Source organism: Carassius carassius, chromosome 28, assembly GCF_963082965.1.
Source record: "Carassius carassius chromosome 28, fCarCar2.1, whole genome shotgun sequence".
Lineage (NCBI taxonomy): Eukaryota > Metazoa > Chordata > Actinopteri > Cypriniformes > Cyprinidae > Carassius > Carassius carassius.
In genome coordinates, this window is record NC_081782.1 from 15,334,514 (window position 1) to 15,354,295 (window position 19,782).

The 19,782-nt window shown below is 39.1% G+C and overlaps 1 protein-coding gene across 2 annotated transcripts in view; it reads left to right on the forward strand.

Moving 5' to 3' along the window:
- LOC132108064 (mediator of RNA polymerase II transcription subunit 13-like) overlaps nt 1-919 on the forward strand; it is a 29,310-nt gene extending 28,391 nt beyond the window's left edge. For both annotated transcript variants that reach the window (XM_059514537.1, XM_059514538.1), the window contains one exon: nt 95-919. In XM_059514537.1, the coding sequence (XP_059370520.1) occupies nt 95-227 (133 nt within the window). In that variant the 3' untranslated portion in view covers nt 228-919. The remainder of the gene's footprint in view (nt 1-94) is intronic.
- The last annotated feature ends 18,863 nt before the right edge of the window (nt 920-19,782 follow it).

Genomic DNA, 19,782 nt, shown 5'->3' on the forward strand with positions numbered 1-19,782 from the left:
CATGTGTATTTAATGAAATAATTGTCATTTTTAGATAAACTATCCACATTTTTAGATGAATAAAGGATTTGATACACATTTGTTGTTTTTGCAGATTTGTGCTGGAACAGTATAACGCCTTGTCATGGCTGACCTGTGACCCAGCGACTCAGGACCGGCGCTCTTGTCTGCCCGTGCACTTTGTTGTGCTCAACCAAATGCACAACTTCATAATGAACATGCTCTAACAAACGAGGGGCTTCTGCACAAGTGTTGCCGTGATTTCTCACAACAGACACCGCATCACTGCACTGCCGCCTCAAGCTGGGCAAAGCCACTTCAATCAGACAGCGCACTTACAGCAAGGCCAGGCTGCCTAGTTCATGCCAAGTGTCCATCTCAATGAACTCAAAGTCCTGATGATGGCCTGAAAGTGCCGTTTGGGTTTTTATCCTGTTGAAATGCCTGCATATATCTTATTTATTGTACGTTTTTAAATGTGTACTTTCTTAATCTTTTATATTATATAAAGACAGGAAGCTGCATATTGCCTTCCTAAATGAATTGAAAATGGTTTGTCATGTATGTAATTGTCTTAATTACAGAACCGACAAGTGAATTCGCTGTAGGTTGCTTTTAGAGGAATATTTAGAGAAATATTTTCTCCACAGTTTTTACTGTCACAGTGTACAGATGAAGTATACTGGAGCTCACGTTCTTACCTTTGTGTGGTGGGGACTTTAAGATAGGCTATAGCTACAGAATTCCTGTACAGCAATTTAATGTGTTCAAATAAGAGGACAAGAGGTACATTGTCGGATTATATATTTTATATCACAGATTTAGAGAATTGTGTGTGTATATAAATGTGTACATACAATTGTGTGCCGCTATGGATGGTGCAGCCAATGTTTTAGGAATAAAGTGTGTAAACCCTGAACCCCGTGGTCGTCATTGTACATTCTACTTGATTTTCAACAAATATCTTGGGTTTCTAGGGGGAAAAAATGAGACACCATATTGCAGGAGGTTTCATCATACTCTCCAGGTATGATAAGTCCTCGAGGGAGAAATTGCTGTGTATTTATTCTGCTCAAATCCCTGTGAAATGACATGGTGCTATTCTCATCAGGCCTGTTGGCGACTGGCTGTGCATATGCGCTCGTTTCCTGGTGGAGCTGAACCAGAGGCTGAGCTATGAATGTGTGCTGTTAATAGTATTGGAACTGTTCATTGAGGCACTGTATCGCTCTCTATATTGTCGTGACTACTTTTTGGCATGATGGTTATGGCTCCTGGGGAATTATTATAACTTTTTTTTTTTTTCTCCTGTCTCAGAGTCATGTACCAGTTGCATGCTACTGCTGATAAAAATACCTTCATCTGTAGAGTCAAATTTTTTTTCATTTTGTTCTGCATTATGTCTTGGAAATTGCTTGTTTGAAAGATGTGACATTTCTGCATGCACTGAGATGTGCATAAAATTATATGCATTATATGAATTGCTTATTTTTATTTTTACTTAAGACTCATATATGTCCCAAGGATTTCAACCGTTTTATTTATTTTCCCATGTATTATTTGTTTTTTAATGTGTACAGGTTTTACTACTTTAAATTTAAGTTTTATGTCTTAAAAAGCGGGAATATATTATTAAAATAAGTGTGAAAATGTATTTCAGTTTTGACTGTCCCTCAGAGCTGGAGTCATTTTCACCACAACCAAAGATTCTGCCCCAATGAAGCCTCTTCTAAAGTTAGTTTACGCCTTGAAGAGCTTGATATGAGTTATGGGACGTGTTGAATTAGAAAAAAAAATCTTGGAAAAAAAAACAAGGTAAATATGCCTATTAATAGAACATTTTTTTAATCGTTATATCCTTTTTATACAGTCTATGGTTATATCCAGTCAAACTAATTTGGACGGTTTTCAAAACTTAAAATAAATATATATTTGTGTGTATTTAAAAGCTATCTTTAAAGTTAGCATTAGTAGTGCAGAGGTGTCGGAGATTTAATTCATAGAATGTTTCCATAGCCTTCGAATTAAATGAGAATACGTCATTAAGTTGTAGTGGAGATTACATTGTGATGGAGAACTTTGGTAAAAAACGACTATTCCTCCACGTTGAATATCTATTCTTAGATATTGTTAGTGGATTAATTCAATAAACTTATGTGTGAGGAAAGTGTTTTTAAATTATACAGCACCAAAAGTGTACATAATGACACCATGGAGTTTGGTGAAGGTGTATGTGTCCAGCAGGTGGCGCTCTCGCGCTTTCATTACATCCTGAAGCCGCTGATAAAAACTTCCACCTAAAAACATGTCCACACATGATGCTTGCTATCATATCTACTAAGCAATTCAAGTACATTCTACAACATGCATTTCTTGACTTTATTTTGAATGTTTCGGCTAATGCAGCAAACCTTTAACCTCTGTAAACCTATTCTGAAACTTATGAACAATGTTTTTGAACAGCTGATTTTCATGTCGTCAGCGGTTGAGTGCAGCTTTTTCCACCCTCAGACCGCTGACAGTTGAGATGACCCAGGAGGATGGAGGATATCGACGGGGTGTCACTCAGACATCCAGCAGACTGCTCGGACAAAACCTGTTAGGCCTCTAATAGCTAAGTTCATGGCCTTGTTTGAGGCCCGGGGGAAAATTACCTTTAGCTCTTCACCACGCCAGGGGTCTCTGAGATTGGAGAGCGATAGCAGAGAAGGGAGTAATCGGACTCCTGTAATTGCCTGTCGGGGCTGACATTTGTAGTTAGGGGAGCTGGGAAATGGACCTCACAGACCACAGGATAACAAAGTCATCATTATCTGTGCGTAATGCACTGTTACCGAGCTCGCGGAGGAATACGTGTCACCGTGTAATGTGAGGCGCTTTGGAAACGAAGTGCTAAATGTGATGGTAATGACTTCTATTACACAGAGGAAACATCTGTCAGTCAAAGTTAATTTCCATATTTAGTCTCCTCCACGAGGCAGTTGAATGAATGCGTTTGAATATCTACTCGAACGAGGTCTCGCTTTCACCTCGTTCCTTTGGGCAAATTGAAAGCGCACTCAAGGCGCAATTTTGCCATCCTTGAAAATCGAAGCTCTGAGAAAGTGTTTTTGACATAACATCTGGGTTGGCATCATCTCGAGTAGCAGCCTCTGAATGGCTGTATCTGTCTATCGTATTTCAGCCCCATGTGACCTGGTGTTAAGTGTCTCAGGAAATTGCTCTGTCTCCCCACATCAGTCAAGCATAATGCTGGCATCGTATTGCTGATGGAAAATGAATGGCAGTAAAAAGAGGAGAGGGCAAACGGGAAGCAGAGGTTCGCCATCTCTTGTGATGTGACCTGGTACTGCGACCGCCGCCTCTGTGCTCCCTTGAAAGCCGATATTAGACTAATGACTGCCAGGCAGGACATGGGAATTTAATTCATTGCCTACACATATCTGGGCAGAATAGATAGAAAGGCAGAGGGGCTTAATATAACGAACATGCTGACGCTTATAATCACTTTTATATTTGAGGGCCTGTGATTGCGGTTGCATGCTGAATGCCCTTTTAAAACTCTTGTATAACCTGCTTTGCATGTGAGCAGGCCTGAAAAACGAGGGTCATAGAAGGCCTTTCCTCATCTGTGGCGCAGAAGCGAAATGTCATTGAAATCCGTATGGAAGGAGCTCGTTGGTGCAGATGAAAGAGACAGGAAAGCATGATTAGCTTGGTTTCATATGATCATAATGTAGCTGTCTATCAAGTCAACGTACAATTACAGGGTTGGGACTCTGAGAGGAGGCAGGTGGTACGTTTGGATTGCCAACATGCTCGACAGTAGCCATTGTGTGAGGGTTTTTTTAAAATATCTAGCAGTTTTGAGATAAAAACGAGGAAATTTGCTGGAAGAATGTGGTAGCGCTAACACTTCCCGTCTCTTCTCTCAAATAAGAGAATAAAAAGAAAGTAATATACTGTACGGCAGTTTGAAACCTGTTCTCTTTTGGACTTCGAGGTCTTAGACTAAAGGAAACCCAAGATATTACTGGTGCTTCTGCATTACAAACCTGCACATTTTTAAACATTTATTGACAGAAACTAGGTGATATTTGAAAATATATAAATTAAAGGGGTCATATGATGCGATTTGAATTTTTCCTTTCTCTTTGGAGTGTTACAAGCTGTTGGTGCATAAAGAAGATCTGTAAAGTTGCAAAGACTAAAGTCTCAAATCCAAAGAGATATTCTTTATAAAAGTTTAGAATCAACAACACACCCCTAAAACGCCTCGTTCTAATGCCCCCAACATCTCTACGTCATGATGTGGGAAGATTTGCATAATGTCGCCCAAATGCTCAAGCAAAGAAAGAAGGTGTAACTTTGATTCTCGCTATTGCCGCTGACACCACGTTGCGGAGACAGATGCTGTGTTTCGTTGTTAAAGCAAAGCTACTTTGTTTGGTCTTTCAAAAGAGTACACAACTAGAAATCAGTGGTTAAGTTCTATTTACAACACTGTTCCAGAACAGTTCAACCCAAATATTCAGATGTGTGCAGCACATTTTATATAGGACTGTTTCCTGATCCTGGGAGAGAAGACTACAATGCTGGCTGTTCTGACTCACAGTCTGTAAGTACTTTTACATATTTAAAGGATTTGCCTCTGATGATTCAAACGTGAGTTTTGAGAAGTGTAGAGTAGAGCTTGTTGTTTGTCGTTTCTCTGATCACAAATGCAGACATGGTTTTATGTTTACGTGGCACGATGCAACACGACACATAAAAACAGTATAAATCATTATAATCCATAATTATGTCCCAACTGGATGCAACAAATGTTTAGTTTGTAATGGGTTTTATTGTTTTTGTCTTGTCTTGCTGGTGTTCTGACCAGGAAACGCATCACAGTATTGGTGAGGGGCGTATTTCCGTCACACGGAATTTATTTTTTGGACCTTGTTCCATCTTATTTTAAATAGTTTTAACCATTCTTGCAGGTGAGCATCGCCCCCCTAGTCTGAGCTGATCTAGCACATTTAAAAAACACACTTTGGGTTATTTATTTTAGCCAGGTTCCAAACTGTTCTGGTTCAGGAATTTGATTGGCTGAACAGCGTTTTTGTAATAATAATCAGCTGTGCATTAGAAGTAGAGATTCTTCAGTGATCATTTGTGCCGGTTATATCATTATGGCAGTAGATGCCACTCTTTATGAGTGTCAGTGAATCATTTACTCAACCAATTTGTTCAAAAACATTGATTTATTAAAAAATGTAACTACAAATCCACATTCTGTTTAAATGGCCCCTAGATGTGGGCAGTTAAATATGTAAAGGTCTCTGACATTTTCTCACATTTTTAAAAGACTGTGTTTTAAGATGCGACAAAAAAGACTGAGTGCAGCTGTCAAAAGATGTCCATCTAGACGAAACGGGGCCATAATCAACATAGATATTGAGGGGGACAGACAAAAAAAATTATTAGAAATGGCCAAATTTTATCCATATTGTCCATATTGAATTTAAAATTCTTTCACTATATCATTACGGTAGTAATAACTGGCTTTATGAGTGAGTCACTGAATGATTCACTCAAGCAATTTGTTCAAAAACATTGATTCATTCAGAAACAATCGCTCATCGTTTTTGCTTTATTTGGAACTTTAAAATGTAAATTACTCATAATTAACCTGTTGTTCATTAAACGATTTGTCTTGTGTTTTTAACAAAATATCACACTAAATATAAAAACCATGTAATAGGTGTGTATTTAACACTAAATTCAATCTGAAATATTACCCACTGCACTCCTAAATTGCCAGCACTTCCAGTCTCTTCCCTTGAATAAGAGAATATGAACAAAAGCTCATATACAGTATCCCAGGCAGCAGCAAATGTGGTTTCTGTCTGTTAAAATAAAAAACCTCCCAGTGGAGAGGGAAAAAACACACATTCCAGTAAATGGGAACTATTACAGTCAGATTAACGATTTTTGGCAGAAGGGATGCTATATGATATCCATTTACGCATGACCTCTGCTCAGCTAATCATGAAAATGTATCTTCTATTCACTTGCGGTCCAGTGCTCATGCATAAATTACTTTATCATGGATCGTGTTGTGCATCTTATACTGTCACATCCTTCTGCAGAGCTATAATACAGTGTTTTCTATACAGAAGTCTGGATACTCAAGCACCAGCAGTTGGTGGGGGAAGAGCAGCCCATTAACCCCAGCTTGGTCTTAGAATATTAGGCAGGTCAGAAAGAGTGGAATTAGCTTCCCCAAGAGAACATCTGATCACAAGCCTCATCCAATTACTGCCTTATGGCTCATCAAATGAGATCCATGGGTAAACAGATACACTTTGAGGGTGTAGACTGAGCCAAGGTGTCCTAATGAGAACAGACCGGCAAATGTGTGGATTTTCGTCACATTTCCACTGCTTGGTTTAAATTTTGTTGTGCATAAGATATAAAGTGTACGTAAGACTTGATCCAGAAGCTAACAAAAAGTTGCATTTGCATGAATTTTCATAGGGATTTGTGAAACAAGATCATTATTGTTACTATTGATTTGTGAGGGGCCCATCATACAGATCATTGCACCACTAAGAGGAAGATTCAGTCTTTGTGATAGATGTCAATTTGTGGTCTAATGTGGTCTCATCTGGATTGAATTGTCAGTCAATACATGGATGATGTTGCATATAGGAAGGGCCATCTGCTCACTCTGAGAGAATTTCACGGTTGTTCAGGATGATTCTCAGTTAGAGACAGCATTTGAAATATTGATGTGATTCTGTGTGCTATTTTAAGCATTTTTTCCCCAGTGTTTTTTAATGACTTTAGCTGGTGGCATAGTTATACCAGTAGGTGGCAACAAGTCTTTATGAGTCCATCACTGAATCGTTCATTCAACTGATTCATTTGTTAATTCAGAAACTAAACAAGTGACATGAGACTAAGTTACTGAATTAACCGATCCAAAACCAAATTTATTCAGGAATGAGTCTTTCATTCAGTCACTGAACCGGATTATTTAATGAAAAAAGCACTACTACTCTACACTACTACTATTTTCATTGATGGAGCAAGTAAAGGTCTGTTTACAGCAAGGATGATAATTAATGACGACAAGAAGTTTGAATAATCATTAAAAATTTTATTAGAATAGTGAAATCCACATTACGGCTTTTTTACAATAACAACACAGAGGAGCAATATCATTGGAATCACTTTCAGAATGATTTTTTCCAACTGATGAATGATTGACACATTGACAGCCAATCAGAATGCACAATATTCTAAACGTCATATAACTTTGTTTGCTTTTTTGGCCTTTCATTTACATAATAAAGGTGTTAGGGGGCCTGAAAATACTAACTTTTGAGAACAATACCAGCATCATCTTTTGAAAGTGTGAATTTGTAAAAACTGTGATGTCCTTTACATGCATATTACCAAAGTATGACCCTTTAAGTCATATCACTCGCCGAATATCTTAGAAAGTCCTCTTGGGCATGCAAGTGCAGCTCCTATCTCTTTGAATGGGGAAAAATCAAATTCTCCAAAACTGTTCGCCAAGCTAAATGTATCTAAAACATCTAGAGACTTTACCTTTGTTCAATAGAGCAGCCATATTGAGTGTTGAATTTTTTTTCCATTCAAAACTTTGTCTTGGGTATTCTATAGTCTTTGATATTACGTGTAGCAAAGTGAAGCCAAAACATCTCAGTATGGCCGCTGTCATCTTGCGAAAAATACATAATTTGGAGTCCAAGTCTGCACAGTAGTAATCTTGAGGTGGAGCTGCGATATCAAAGTCTTAACTAACTAAAGGTCCTAACTAAAAGCAAACCTGTTAAATAACTAACACTTAAATATACATTACCGTGACAAGAACTACCTAAAATAATGAAACCATTTTCGGGAAAAATTTATTTGAAGTGTATTTTGATTATTTAGTTTGGCTCACATCCCATTTATTTTCATAGAGAGGGCGTGTTTATGATCCATACTCCAGCCAGCCAACAGAAGCCACACTCCAATAATACATTTAGTCTTATTACGGCAAAAAAAAAAACATGAGAGATGGGTGACCTTTTCTTTAAAAAAGGAAAAAGGATCTCTAGAGTTACAATACGACCCACAGATGAATAGCGGTTTAATGTAATCTGGCCAAATGTTTTAGAAAAACTGTGTGTGGGGGGACGTGTTTGTCTTGTCCTGTCTCTCATTGGCTGAGATAATGTTTTATCAGGTAACTGTCAGCCGTGAAGCTTGAGCATTAATGTTATCTGAGACAGCAGTTTATTTCCTCATCCCTGTTATCCTCCCCCATTCGGCTTCACCTTGAGCTGACAGGCTCGCCGAGGAAACCTCTGTGATCTCTTTTGATGGTGGCTCCTTGGAGAGAGGTGAAATGAAAAAGTTGCTCGCTTGAAACGGCCCTGATAAGACCTAATCAGTCGTTGTGGCGACTTCCATTTAGCGCACGGTGTAACAAATCATCTGTCACTAAGCCGATGTGCAGCTCATGTCATTCTCCATATTCCTCCACTGAACACATCATTTCTCCGCCAGCGTTGGATTTATATCCCTCGTGAACCCTCCTGACAGGTTTGTTATCAGTCGGCCTGGCTGGTAAACCCCAGGGAGATGGAGCGTAGCTATTAAAGGACGGGAATCGGAGTGTGTAAATGTCACGTAAGCTGTCATCAGTGGATTTCATTGCTTCCACGGAAGTCAAAAGACATTGGCTCATATCCAGGGTGTTCTCACCTGTCATGAATAATTTGCCAACGGCATTTTATGGAGCCGATAAAATCGAGCAGACAGGGTTTCTTTTGTGAAGGACACCATTCTTGTCTGCACTGCGGCTGAAATGCTGAGGCGCAAAAACAGATTTCTAGAACATTGACGCATCAACCGTGACCATCAGCCTTGAAAATTCTATACTCTGTCACTGTTGCTTTTGTCTTCATCTCTCTCAGTGAGAAACCAGGGGTAATAAAGCCTTGCTTTCCACTACATTGAGCATAAGGAGCCCCTGCCACCTGCCATAAAGCTGATGGATTAACCTGGTTGATTCCTGGCCCAACCTCTGCAGCAGTGCCTTGTGAAAATGGGCACAAATAAGGGTCAATTGTTTAATGAGAGGCAAACTCAGCTCTGAGTAATTCCCCTTCTGACCAATTTGACCATGGTAGTCAACTACTAATTCCCAAGGCTCTTTAAAAAAAAACACATGCATTGAAATTCATGACAGTTTCGAGAAAAAAAAAGAGGATTTTTTAAAAGCATTTTTAGCCAATCTAATCTATTCTAATATGCAAATATTTTCCCCCTGGTTTCACAATCAAGCCTTAAAGGGGTCATATGATGTTGCTAAAAATAACATTTATTTTGTGCATTCAGTGTATTCAAATGTGTTTGTGAAGTTAAAAAAAAAAAAAAAAACTTATTTTCCACATACTGTACATTATTGTTTCTCCTCTATGCCCCGCCTTTCCAAAACGTGTTGATTTTTACAAAGGTCATTGTTCTGAAAAGTGAGGTGTGCTCTGATTGGCCAGCTATCTAGTGCATTGTGATTGACCAAATACCTCAAGCATGTGATGGAAATGTTACGCCCCTAACCATACTGCAATGTCTGAGAGTGCCGAGACAAAACAATTAAAACCCACTATAAATAAGCCATTTGTTGCATCCAGTGGGGACATATTTACGGATTATAATGACAATATACTGTCTTTTTATGTCGCGTTGCATCACGCCGTGTAAAAAATAAATAAATAAAACCATGTTTGCATTTGTGATCAGAGAAATGACAAAAATGCTCTACTCTACACTGCTCAAAACTCACGTTTGAATCATCAGAGGCAAATCTTTTACATATGTAAAAGTACTTACAGACTGTGAGTCAGAACAGCCAGCATTGTAGTCTTCTCTCCCAGGATCAGGAAACAGTCCTATATAAAATGCGCTGCACACATCTGAATATTTGGGTTGAACTGTTCTGGAACAGTGTTGTAAATAGAACTTAACCACTGATTTCTAGTTGTGTACTCTTTTGAAAGACCAAACAAAGTAGCTTTGCTTTCACAACGAAACACAGCATCTGTCTCCGCAACGTGGCGTCAGCAGCAATAGCGAGAATCAAAGTTACACCTTCTTTCTTTGCTTGAGCATTTGGGCGACATTATGCAAATCTTCCCACATCATGACGTAGAGATGTTGGGGGCATTAGAACGAGGCATTATAGGGGTGTGTGGTTGATTCTAAACTTTTATAAAGAATATCCCTTCGGATTTGAGACTTTAGTCTTTGCAACTTCACAGATCTTATTCATGCACCAAGAGCTTGTAACACTCCAAAGAGAAAGAAGAAAAAAAAAATTCATCATATGACCCCTTTAAGACTAGTCCCAGACGAAATTCCATTTCTATTTTAACTAAAAGAAACTTTCACTGATTTATCTTAAAATATGTCAGTGCCATTGTTTTGTGTTGAGTGTTTTTTTTTCTAAGGTACCTCTATAAAAGCTTCTTAAATTGAACTATGAACCAGTCCTGGCTTAATCTCAGCCTTGTCTGCAGAAACCAGCTTATTATATGTTACCTTTACATACAGTGATCCCAAAAATATGGACACTTAAGGTAAGTGTCAAAATCTATAAATGTTGTTGCATTACATGCCACATATCAAACTAGAAAAATTCAGCTATTTGCTATATTACTAGATTTGTTATCTAGTGCAATGCAATTCAAGCATTTTAAGTGTGACTTAATTGTCTGAATCTGTTTGTTTAGTATTTTTATATACTATCATAGTATTCATTTATATTTCAAAATTAGCTTGTATTTTTATATTTTCAGTTTTAGTAATTATGTGCTTTAGTTCTATGCTCTTGTGACTTATTTCGATTTAGCTTTATTTTTATTTCAGCTTCAGCTTATTTTATTTTAGTAATAAAATTGCATAATAACGTTTCAAATTTTATTAATTTAATATTTATATTCTGTTTCATTTCTGCTTTATTTCAAAAATATACTTTTTAATAGTTTCAGTTAACGATAACAAAGTTGCCTAAAAATGGCTTTTAGTAGATGATTTTTTGTAGCTGTCAGCCATAAATAAACAAAAATAACACTTCAGTGAATGGTTATTGAATTATTAACTTGATAAGTAAACATTCCAACATTTCAGTAAAATACCTGATAACACTCTCTTTTTTTTGCATTCTGTGCTGTCTCTGTAATGCAGTGTATCTGAACACAGTGATGGGACTGCCAGATGGTAAGCATCCCAAGGACGTTAGTGAAGCCAAGACTCATGCGGAGCCATCGCAGAATACAATTTGTTTCATTGTAACAGCATGCCAAGGCAGGCTCAGCAGTGGGCCGGTGTGCTCTGTGCTCTCATAAGTATGCAAGAACAGAATGAAGCGAAGCTACATCATACATAAATCCTTCTATGCTTATGTAGACAGACTTATGCAGCCACCATTAAGCAGTATACGCAATGACACGATACCTGATTATGAATCTTGCCCCCCTACAGATTAACAGAAAAAGAAAGGTGGTCATCTAGGAAGGATCGTTTCACACCATAACCTGGAAAGGTGAAGCATCTTCTTGATTTCGGAGCTGGTAAGTTAAGTGGTATTACATGCAGTGCAGCAATTTTGAACTTGGAACGTAAGTAAACGAGCGCCAGAAATAATATCTCGTTTGCGCTCTCTTCACCGTTTGAAATGGAGAGCGGTGTCATAGCAGGGAAGCAGTTACCCACAACAACCCAATTGATTCTTTCCGTTCAGAAAAGCGGAGTGTGTTGGCAGTGTTTTCCTGATCTGTCTCTGCTCTCTCCATAATGTATGAAGTGCTGGAGGAGCCCTTCATTAGTCTCTGTTGGGTGGGCTGGACAGGCTGGAGATGGCTCCCGGGGCAGTGCTGGACAGAGCTGTAAATTGGATGGCCTGCCCCTGCTGAGCCAGCAGCCAAGACTGCTTGTGTGAATTAGGGAGTGTGTGCCAGAGAGCAGGCGGCGGTGTTTGAGCTCTGTAGGGAAGCTCATGGCTGTCAATTACTCTGCGCCAATGGAGCCCCAGCGCTGGCACGGTGATGGACCAGTCCACCGCTGCCATCATTACCAGCTCCAGTGGACTCCCAGCCCTCTGCCATATGCGCCCACTCAGGGGTCTCCGTCTGTTCAGCGTGGCAGGGATCAGGGATGAGGAAGTAAATGGACCTTGAAATTGATATTGGGTGGTAGAACTCACAAGCTCCTTTATTCTCTTCCCAACATCCACAGGCGAAATTCGAAACTAATTTATGGAGGATTTTTGTCATTTCTTGTATGGAAATAGCAGCCTGTTATTACAGTAAATGATGCATGATAATGGATACTATTCATCAGCCGCTTGTTTCTCCTCGGTTATAAATTATCAGGGGATTTGTTTTCCGAAGGCAAAGAGAATGCAGAGAATGACCACGCTGCTGTACCTTTAATTGTCCATTCTGTTGCATTACATGGGAGCTGCGCTCCAACAAAAGGTCTGGTCCAGCAGGTTATTAAACCATATTATTCAATCCTCACATATAATATAATATAATATTAGTAGAAATTCAGTTTCGCATAAAAATTAGCAGGTACAGAAAAGCACTATGTGTTCAAACTGAATCCGTATTTTATATTGAGAAAATTCTGCTCCAGTGACACTCCATTACTGGTTCTGAAATCTTCAATATGCATCATACCATATTCATAGATAGATTTTGATTGTTTCTCAAATGCACTATTTCCAAAATATTAGAGGTTTCTTTGAATTGTATGAATAACAATGTTGTGTTGGCATTTAGCAAAAAGAAAACATAAGATCATTCAAAAAAGCATAGCAAGAATGAAAAAAAGTGATTCTACATAAATATGTATATCTTTCAAAGATTTGGAAAAGAAAGCATAATGCATATCATGAATAAGAAGTTTTTTTTTTTTTCATAATCAGGATTTAAAGTCATGTTCCTGTAGCCCAGCCCGCAGAACGTGGTGTTAGCAATTCTAAGGTCATTTGTTCAGTTTCCAGGGAATGCAAGCGCTGATAAAAATGTATCTCCTGAGTGTAATTATGTTGCTTTAGATAAAAGTGTCTGCCAAATCCATAATTGTAATAAATGTACTCTATATTAAATATATTAACACTGTTTTACACTGAAAGGCACAGTTGGCGAATGATGATATTTAAGCATGGAGAAGTCAATGATATATTGATGTATATAATAAATTATTTACAGATACAAACATCAAACATATTGAAAAACTGCAAAGATTAACAAAAATATCAGAAAGAGCACAATTGCTAGCATATTGTTTTTCAATTAAAATCATTCTTACCTTTTTTTATTCTGTGGCGGATCAGAAAAACTCAGAATTCAGTAAAAAGGAATGGAAATTTTAAACTCTTAATTGCAAAAAAATTGTGAGATTTAAACTTGCAATAGCAAGAAAAAAAGTCCGAATTGTGAAGAAAAAAATTTTAACGAGAGAATTCTGATGAAAAATGATAGAAGCTCAGAAGGCTTTTATAATAAACAGCACAATCTGAAGATTTCCATTTCATGACTGTCTTTGTTGTGTAAATATACTAATTGCTCAAACGGGGGAAAATAAAGTGCACAACCTTTCCTGTATGTTTGCTTCTGCTTGACAGCGAGCGCAAGTGAACTTTAGCATCCTGTAGGATGATGATTTCTCAGGTGGGTTTTTATCTGCATTACACTGGGGGGCATTGTCACAGATGACATATCACCATCTCCGCACTAGCATTTTTTTTTTGCCAGTAATTTAAATGTGCGGAGGGGACTGTAATTTGTTCTTCATGGATAATATGACCCTTAGCGGAGCAAGATCATGGGTCGGCTGAAGTGATATTTTCTGGTAATGATGGTCATACATCATTCCTGACGGCGTGGGTTTAGAGGCTAGCACATCACTGCCACGTCCTCTGGGACTCGCTGCCATAAACAAGTAAGACATGAGCGCCCTGTGGAGGGCCGTGCAATTTTTACGAGCTTATCCTGAGCCCTTGGTGGCTGGAGGCTGAGCCTCTCGCTGTCGTGGTGATTAATACCTCTGAAGTCCTATCATCTTTCTTCATGGTCTTCCACTACTGGGGCACTACATTAGAGCTTGATATCCTCAAGGTGATCTGCTGCAATCACTCTCACCATGTAACGGTTGAGGAGAGTCTACAGTCCTTTGAAATATAGTTTGAGTGAAGCAATACATTTTTAACTTCGTTGTAAGGGTTCGTTTTGTTGCAGAATGGTTGTAACTCTTATAAATAGTGTTGCAGGTTCACAAGCTGCAGACTTAAAGGTTGACAAACATCAGTTATCCGGGAACTGTTGGTTTTTAAAGGGATAGTTCTCCCGAAAATGAGCATTCTATCATCATTTACCCACCTTTATGTCGTTTCCAACCCAGTATATCTTATTTCTTCTGTGGAAAACAAACAAAAAAAGATATTTTGAAGAATGTTTCAGCTGCCCATGCTATTAAAGTCAATGGGGTGCAAAACAAATTTTAGTCATGACTTGCTTATTGTTTATCTTAAAACCTTTAGTGAACTAGTGAAACCTCTCAGGCTGCTGGATAGTGCACTTGCTTTCTAATATTGCTTATGTGAAATCCTTTAATGAAATTTATATTTAAAATGTATATATCATGATTGCTTTAAAATGCAGAGACTTGTCAGGGTTTTTTTATGAGCTGTGATTTACCTACACTTTTGAATAGATCTTTATAGAGTTGTCCTGTTATATGACATGAAAGAACTAGGTCAGGCTTCACAAATGAGCTTGATAAATGAATGTTTATGGGATTGATTGTATGGCCTAAATGATTTGTTATTTCCCTTTAGACATTAACAGACTTTGTAAATTAGGTGTCAGGGTAACAACCAGCATGTAATAAAAGCTGTTCACATTATTCTTCCAAAATCGCCAATAGAGAAGGTGCGTAATCACCCCCTGCAATTTAATTTTGGAACAAATGAAGAAAATGATTTGACACCACAAGAAACATCCCATCTGCTTCAGTGTTCTCCACATTTCTACAATGGTCTCGATTTGACAGAACAAATAATCTGAAAATATCTAAAAACGATAAAGAATTATTTTATTAAATGACCAATGAGGATAGTCTGTATTGGGTTTTGTTTTATATTGACATTGAAAATGAAAGTCAATTATAAATCCTAATAATAATAGTTCAGGATAATATATTGTAGAGATTGCATATGCACTAGTCACTTTTATTAGCGGTGCACAATATATCTGCCATTATAGAGATTTTTTAATTTATCACATCACCCAATACTGGATTACCTTTGTTGCCATCTCACTTAAGGATAGTTCAGTTATATATCTAATTAATAAAATCTAACAATTTGATGAAACTTTTAATGCAATCTTTATTAAATCTCAAAATGAATATCCATTTTTCTTACTGTGCATTATATTTATTATGATGCTTAAACAGATGTTTTTGTTTTGTGATTTATTTAGATAAAAAAATTATCTATATTTTCATATCTATATGCCATTAATAGTTTATATATTGCAATATAAAATAATGATCAGTATCAAGGCCCGTATTTTTGCACATGTAGCTCTTTAAAGTACGTGAGAATTTTGCAATAAGGCTTCACTCCTAAAGAAAGCTTTGGCTTTTGAGTTCGCCGGCACACAAACAAAGCTGAAGGAATGCACTTTGCCCTGTTTGATAGCTCTTTACCCACTCTCCTCCTCCATCTGCACTCATGACTGCAGTGGGAGCCTGGCGATTATGATGGAAATCTCACAAGCCATTACCATGAAGAGGCTGGGCCCGATGCAGACAGTTTAATGGACTCATTTGTAATTGGTAGGGGGCAATGGCTAAGCTACCGTGGCCTTTGTGTGATTGAGTATAGAGGCATGCATGCAAATGTGACAAATGAATAGGAATTGAGCCTCTCAGGTTTTGTGCGGCTTTCTCCAGCTCTCCGTTCAGCCAGAGTGACCTTGAGAGGCAGTGCAGTAGGTGTTAAGAATCGTATAAAGAGGTGTTAACACTGGGGGCAGTGAACGGAAAGGAACAATTCATGAAGTCTAAAGTGGCATATTCATTAGCTGCCATATGAATTGGTTTGGAAGGAAGCTGTTGTGCAAAGCCGCGAGGTACGCATCGGTTATGAACACTTCATAAGTGGCATCCGAATGCTCCATGGGCCTATTTACCGCCCTGCTAAACGAGCATAAAAGGCCACTTTCTGTGCTCCCTGTATGTGCCAAGACTTTTCATTCAGTGGAAAATAAGTCCTCACAGGTGATCGCTGCAGCTTTGTAAGCTCGAAAATGATTTGATATGCAAGCGCATTACTATTTTAGAGGTTTTGCCTTGGTTGTTTCCCTAAGACATCAACGTGAGCTTCATTGTCCGAGGTGTTTTTTGTGTGCCATTGGGAAGAGAGCCTGTTCGTCACAGATGTCCAGGGAAAATTACACAAGTCCCTCATTAATGAATGGCTCAACAGTCTCTGGAGGTGGCCTCAGAGGCAGCTCTTTAATGAGCTGGGAACTCAAACACTGCCAAAGTTTACCTCGACCCTGCCTCTTGCGCTCGGGTCAGTCGGAAGAGCAATTCAATTCAGGGCCACTGAAGCAGAGGGGAATGGCCTCACGCTGATTTCTCTCTCGTGGCTCCAAAGGCAGGAATAATGCACTTTTGTCACACGCATCCTGGGGAATTACAGCTCCTAATTTGATTATGGGAGATTTGATTAACTGGAAAATGGGGATTTCACTAAAACTTTCACATGCTTAATTTATCCCTTGCCGAGCAGATGCAACATTGTGTCATCCCAATGAAAGGGCGTATGGGAACCCTATTCAGTGGTTAGACACTCTTTGAAATCCAAGAATATTGCTATTTCGCCATGGCTCTCACAAGTCAAATGCCTTCGATTATCTCTTCCTGGAAATAGCAACGGCTGTCATGCGAGTTTGCGTACGCCCGCTTGCGAAGCCTACGTTGATCTGACAGCGCGACATTCTCGCAGCATTTCTGTTTATTGACTGAAAACTCCTGCGGTGTGGAGTCGCTCCATTCCATGAGCGAACGGAGCGTACATCTTCCAGTACATTAAGATTATGTATTTCATTTCAAGGCCAATTGGCCCTTAGTAATAGTCTCAGAAGGAGCTTGCCATTACAGACCAGTGGTTATGGAGGACAGAAGCTCTTCCAAAGGGCAAGTATGAAGGAATCCATCCCCATTAAAAATGATCTAGTTAAATCAGCGTTCTCTCTAAGGGCCATCGGGCCAAACCTGCTCTTTGAAATTAATAGCCAGACTGGAACTGAAGGGCTAAGGCATCAATTTACTCCTCCTTCAGACAGAAAATCAGTGAAAACAATCAGGCCAAGTCGGCACTAATGACTTTGCCTTTGAGGCGAGTTTGCAAGAATCTTTCGGTGTTTAAGAAAACACAGATGGAAAACTTGTGTGTGCTCATTCTTCCTTCGTTTTCTCTTTTTTTTTAGCGCTTTGGGAGGTGGGTAACGTTGGGACAGATGTACATACGCTATCGTAAACTGATTCTTTGTCATAATTACACAAAATGATTTAGAATTAATTTACTAGAATGAGCACTGAGTTAATAAAAGCCCTTGTTTCACATCTCATTTTCAGTAATCACATCTGACTCCGTATTTCTGCATTTGATGATTATAATGATACAATTTCGGAGTGATTTACTATTTTGTGTTTGTTGCACATGCTGTGCGCTGGTAATATATGATTATGTTTTTTGGAAACTGCTTAAACTGTCATGGCACTGTGAAAATGTTCTGCTCTTTTCAGTTTCATATAAATGAGATTATGACGTTTGAGGGAAATTAATGTTTGAAATTATTTGTTGATGAATATGTAATAGTTGTTAAATACTCAGATCTGGGTCAAATGACCAATCCTAACTATTAGGACTAGTACTGAAATGTAGTTAAAAGCCTTGGCTTAATAAACTTCCGTATCGTGGAATCCTATGTGATGTAGAAAAATCTATGAATATCAACAAAAAAATTATCTATTTATTTGTTAAAATAAATAATGCTTATAAAAATAGCATTGAATTATGATAAGGTTAGAGTCACAGCAATAGTTCAAGTTGCCAGTCGGGTATGTTCCAAACAAGAATTGGTTGCAAAAAAATGAGTAGTTAGTAGTTAGAACGGTGAATGTATGCAGCTTGTATATCTCAAAACATCACATACAAAGATGCCATATATCTCGCCGCTTCCATGCGAACACTAAATATCCTGGGTCTTGTGACTTAAGATTTACAAAAAAAATAATACACATAATTTAACCAAAATGCTCTTCTTCTGAAGTACTTATAAATAAGGTCTATTCTTGTATTAAATATCATATCGCCATAGTCGGTATGGTAAAGCACAGCAATAACATCTTGCTCAGCTAGAAGCTTTTATTTGGAGCTTATAAATTATGAAAAGAAAACCCCCTAATCTTCTTCTGTTTGATGATATTTGATGGCTCTCGTGTAGGTCTGAATTAATATTTCATCTTGAGCCCACACATCTGCCTCCAGTCCAATAGATCGAACGGCCTCCGAGGGGAGAAGAGGGTGACGCTGCCACCCGTGTATTCATCCGCCTATGGGTGCCCCAGTGCGTGCAGTCAGAAGAAGGAAGCTGAAAATGTTTTTCTAGCAAGCCGGAGATCCACACCCCGCTGAGGAGTCGCAAATCACAGCTTCGTCCCAGCAGGAGGACCAACTTCAGCTTGAACAAGGCCCTATTTTGTTCAGAGCCTGTGAAATGCAATTAGAAACTCCCTCAGGGCCGACAGGGGCAATGACTGAATGGGACCTCCCCGCGATCCTGGCGGGCCATGGACTTTGAAGTCTTCTGCTATCTCCCCAAGAGAGCCCATCCCCGGTTCAGAGAGGACACCGCATTAGCAACAGAAGACATGAGGCTGATGAGTGCACGAGCTTTCATGTGCCTCCTCCCATGGGGGTGTTGACGCTTCTAATAAATTACGTGATATATCTGTTGTGATAATATCCCGTCTTGTGATTCATCATCTCGCCGTGCCCTTTTCCCACTGACATTCACAAGCCTTCTGTCCAAAGACGAGCTTTGCGATTGGCTGACCTCACCAAGAATTCCACAACACCGTGTGCATGACATTCACATTTATGTGATGCATTTATAATAAGCTTTGACAGGTACAAATGCAACCACCGCATTAAATCATATCATCCTTTTCTCACCTTACAAAAGAAGCAAGGTGGCATACCAGCACAGAAGCATTAATTGGAGCCGACACGTCACCCAATAAGGGTGAAGTCTCATTTCGGTGCGAGGTGGAAGTGTCTCATCAGCATTCTGAACCCGTTGCCTGTCCCCTCTGGTTATTCTGGGCCTGTAATTAAGAGGATGGCCACAATCACTAGACTGTCTATACGTACGTGTTGAGCAGAGAGGAGGAGAGTGTTGTAATTGTTCTGCCGCCGGGGTGCCGCTCTCAGGGCTGAGGAGGGAGGTGTGGGAGTGTCCGCTGAGGGAGGGATCACAGGAATGCACGGTTCGCTACTGAGGGAGCATTCTTGAGCCGAGCTAAGTGCAGCCGGACACGCTCTGGAAAGGATCTCAAACCTGCTTTGAGTGGATTTGGGCTTAATCTGTTGATGGTGAAGGAGCTCAGAGCCTCACGTTTACTGTGTTT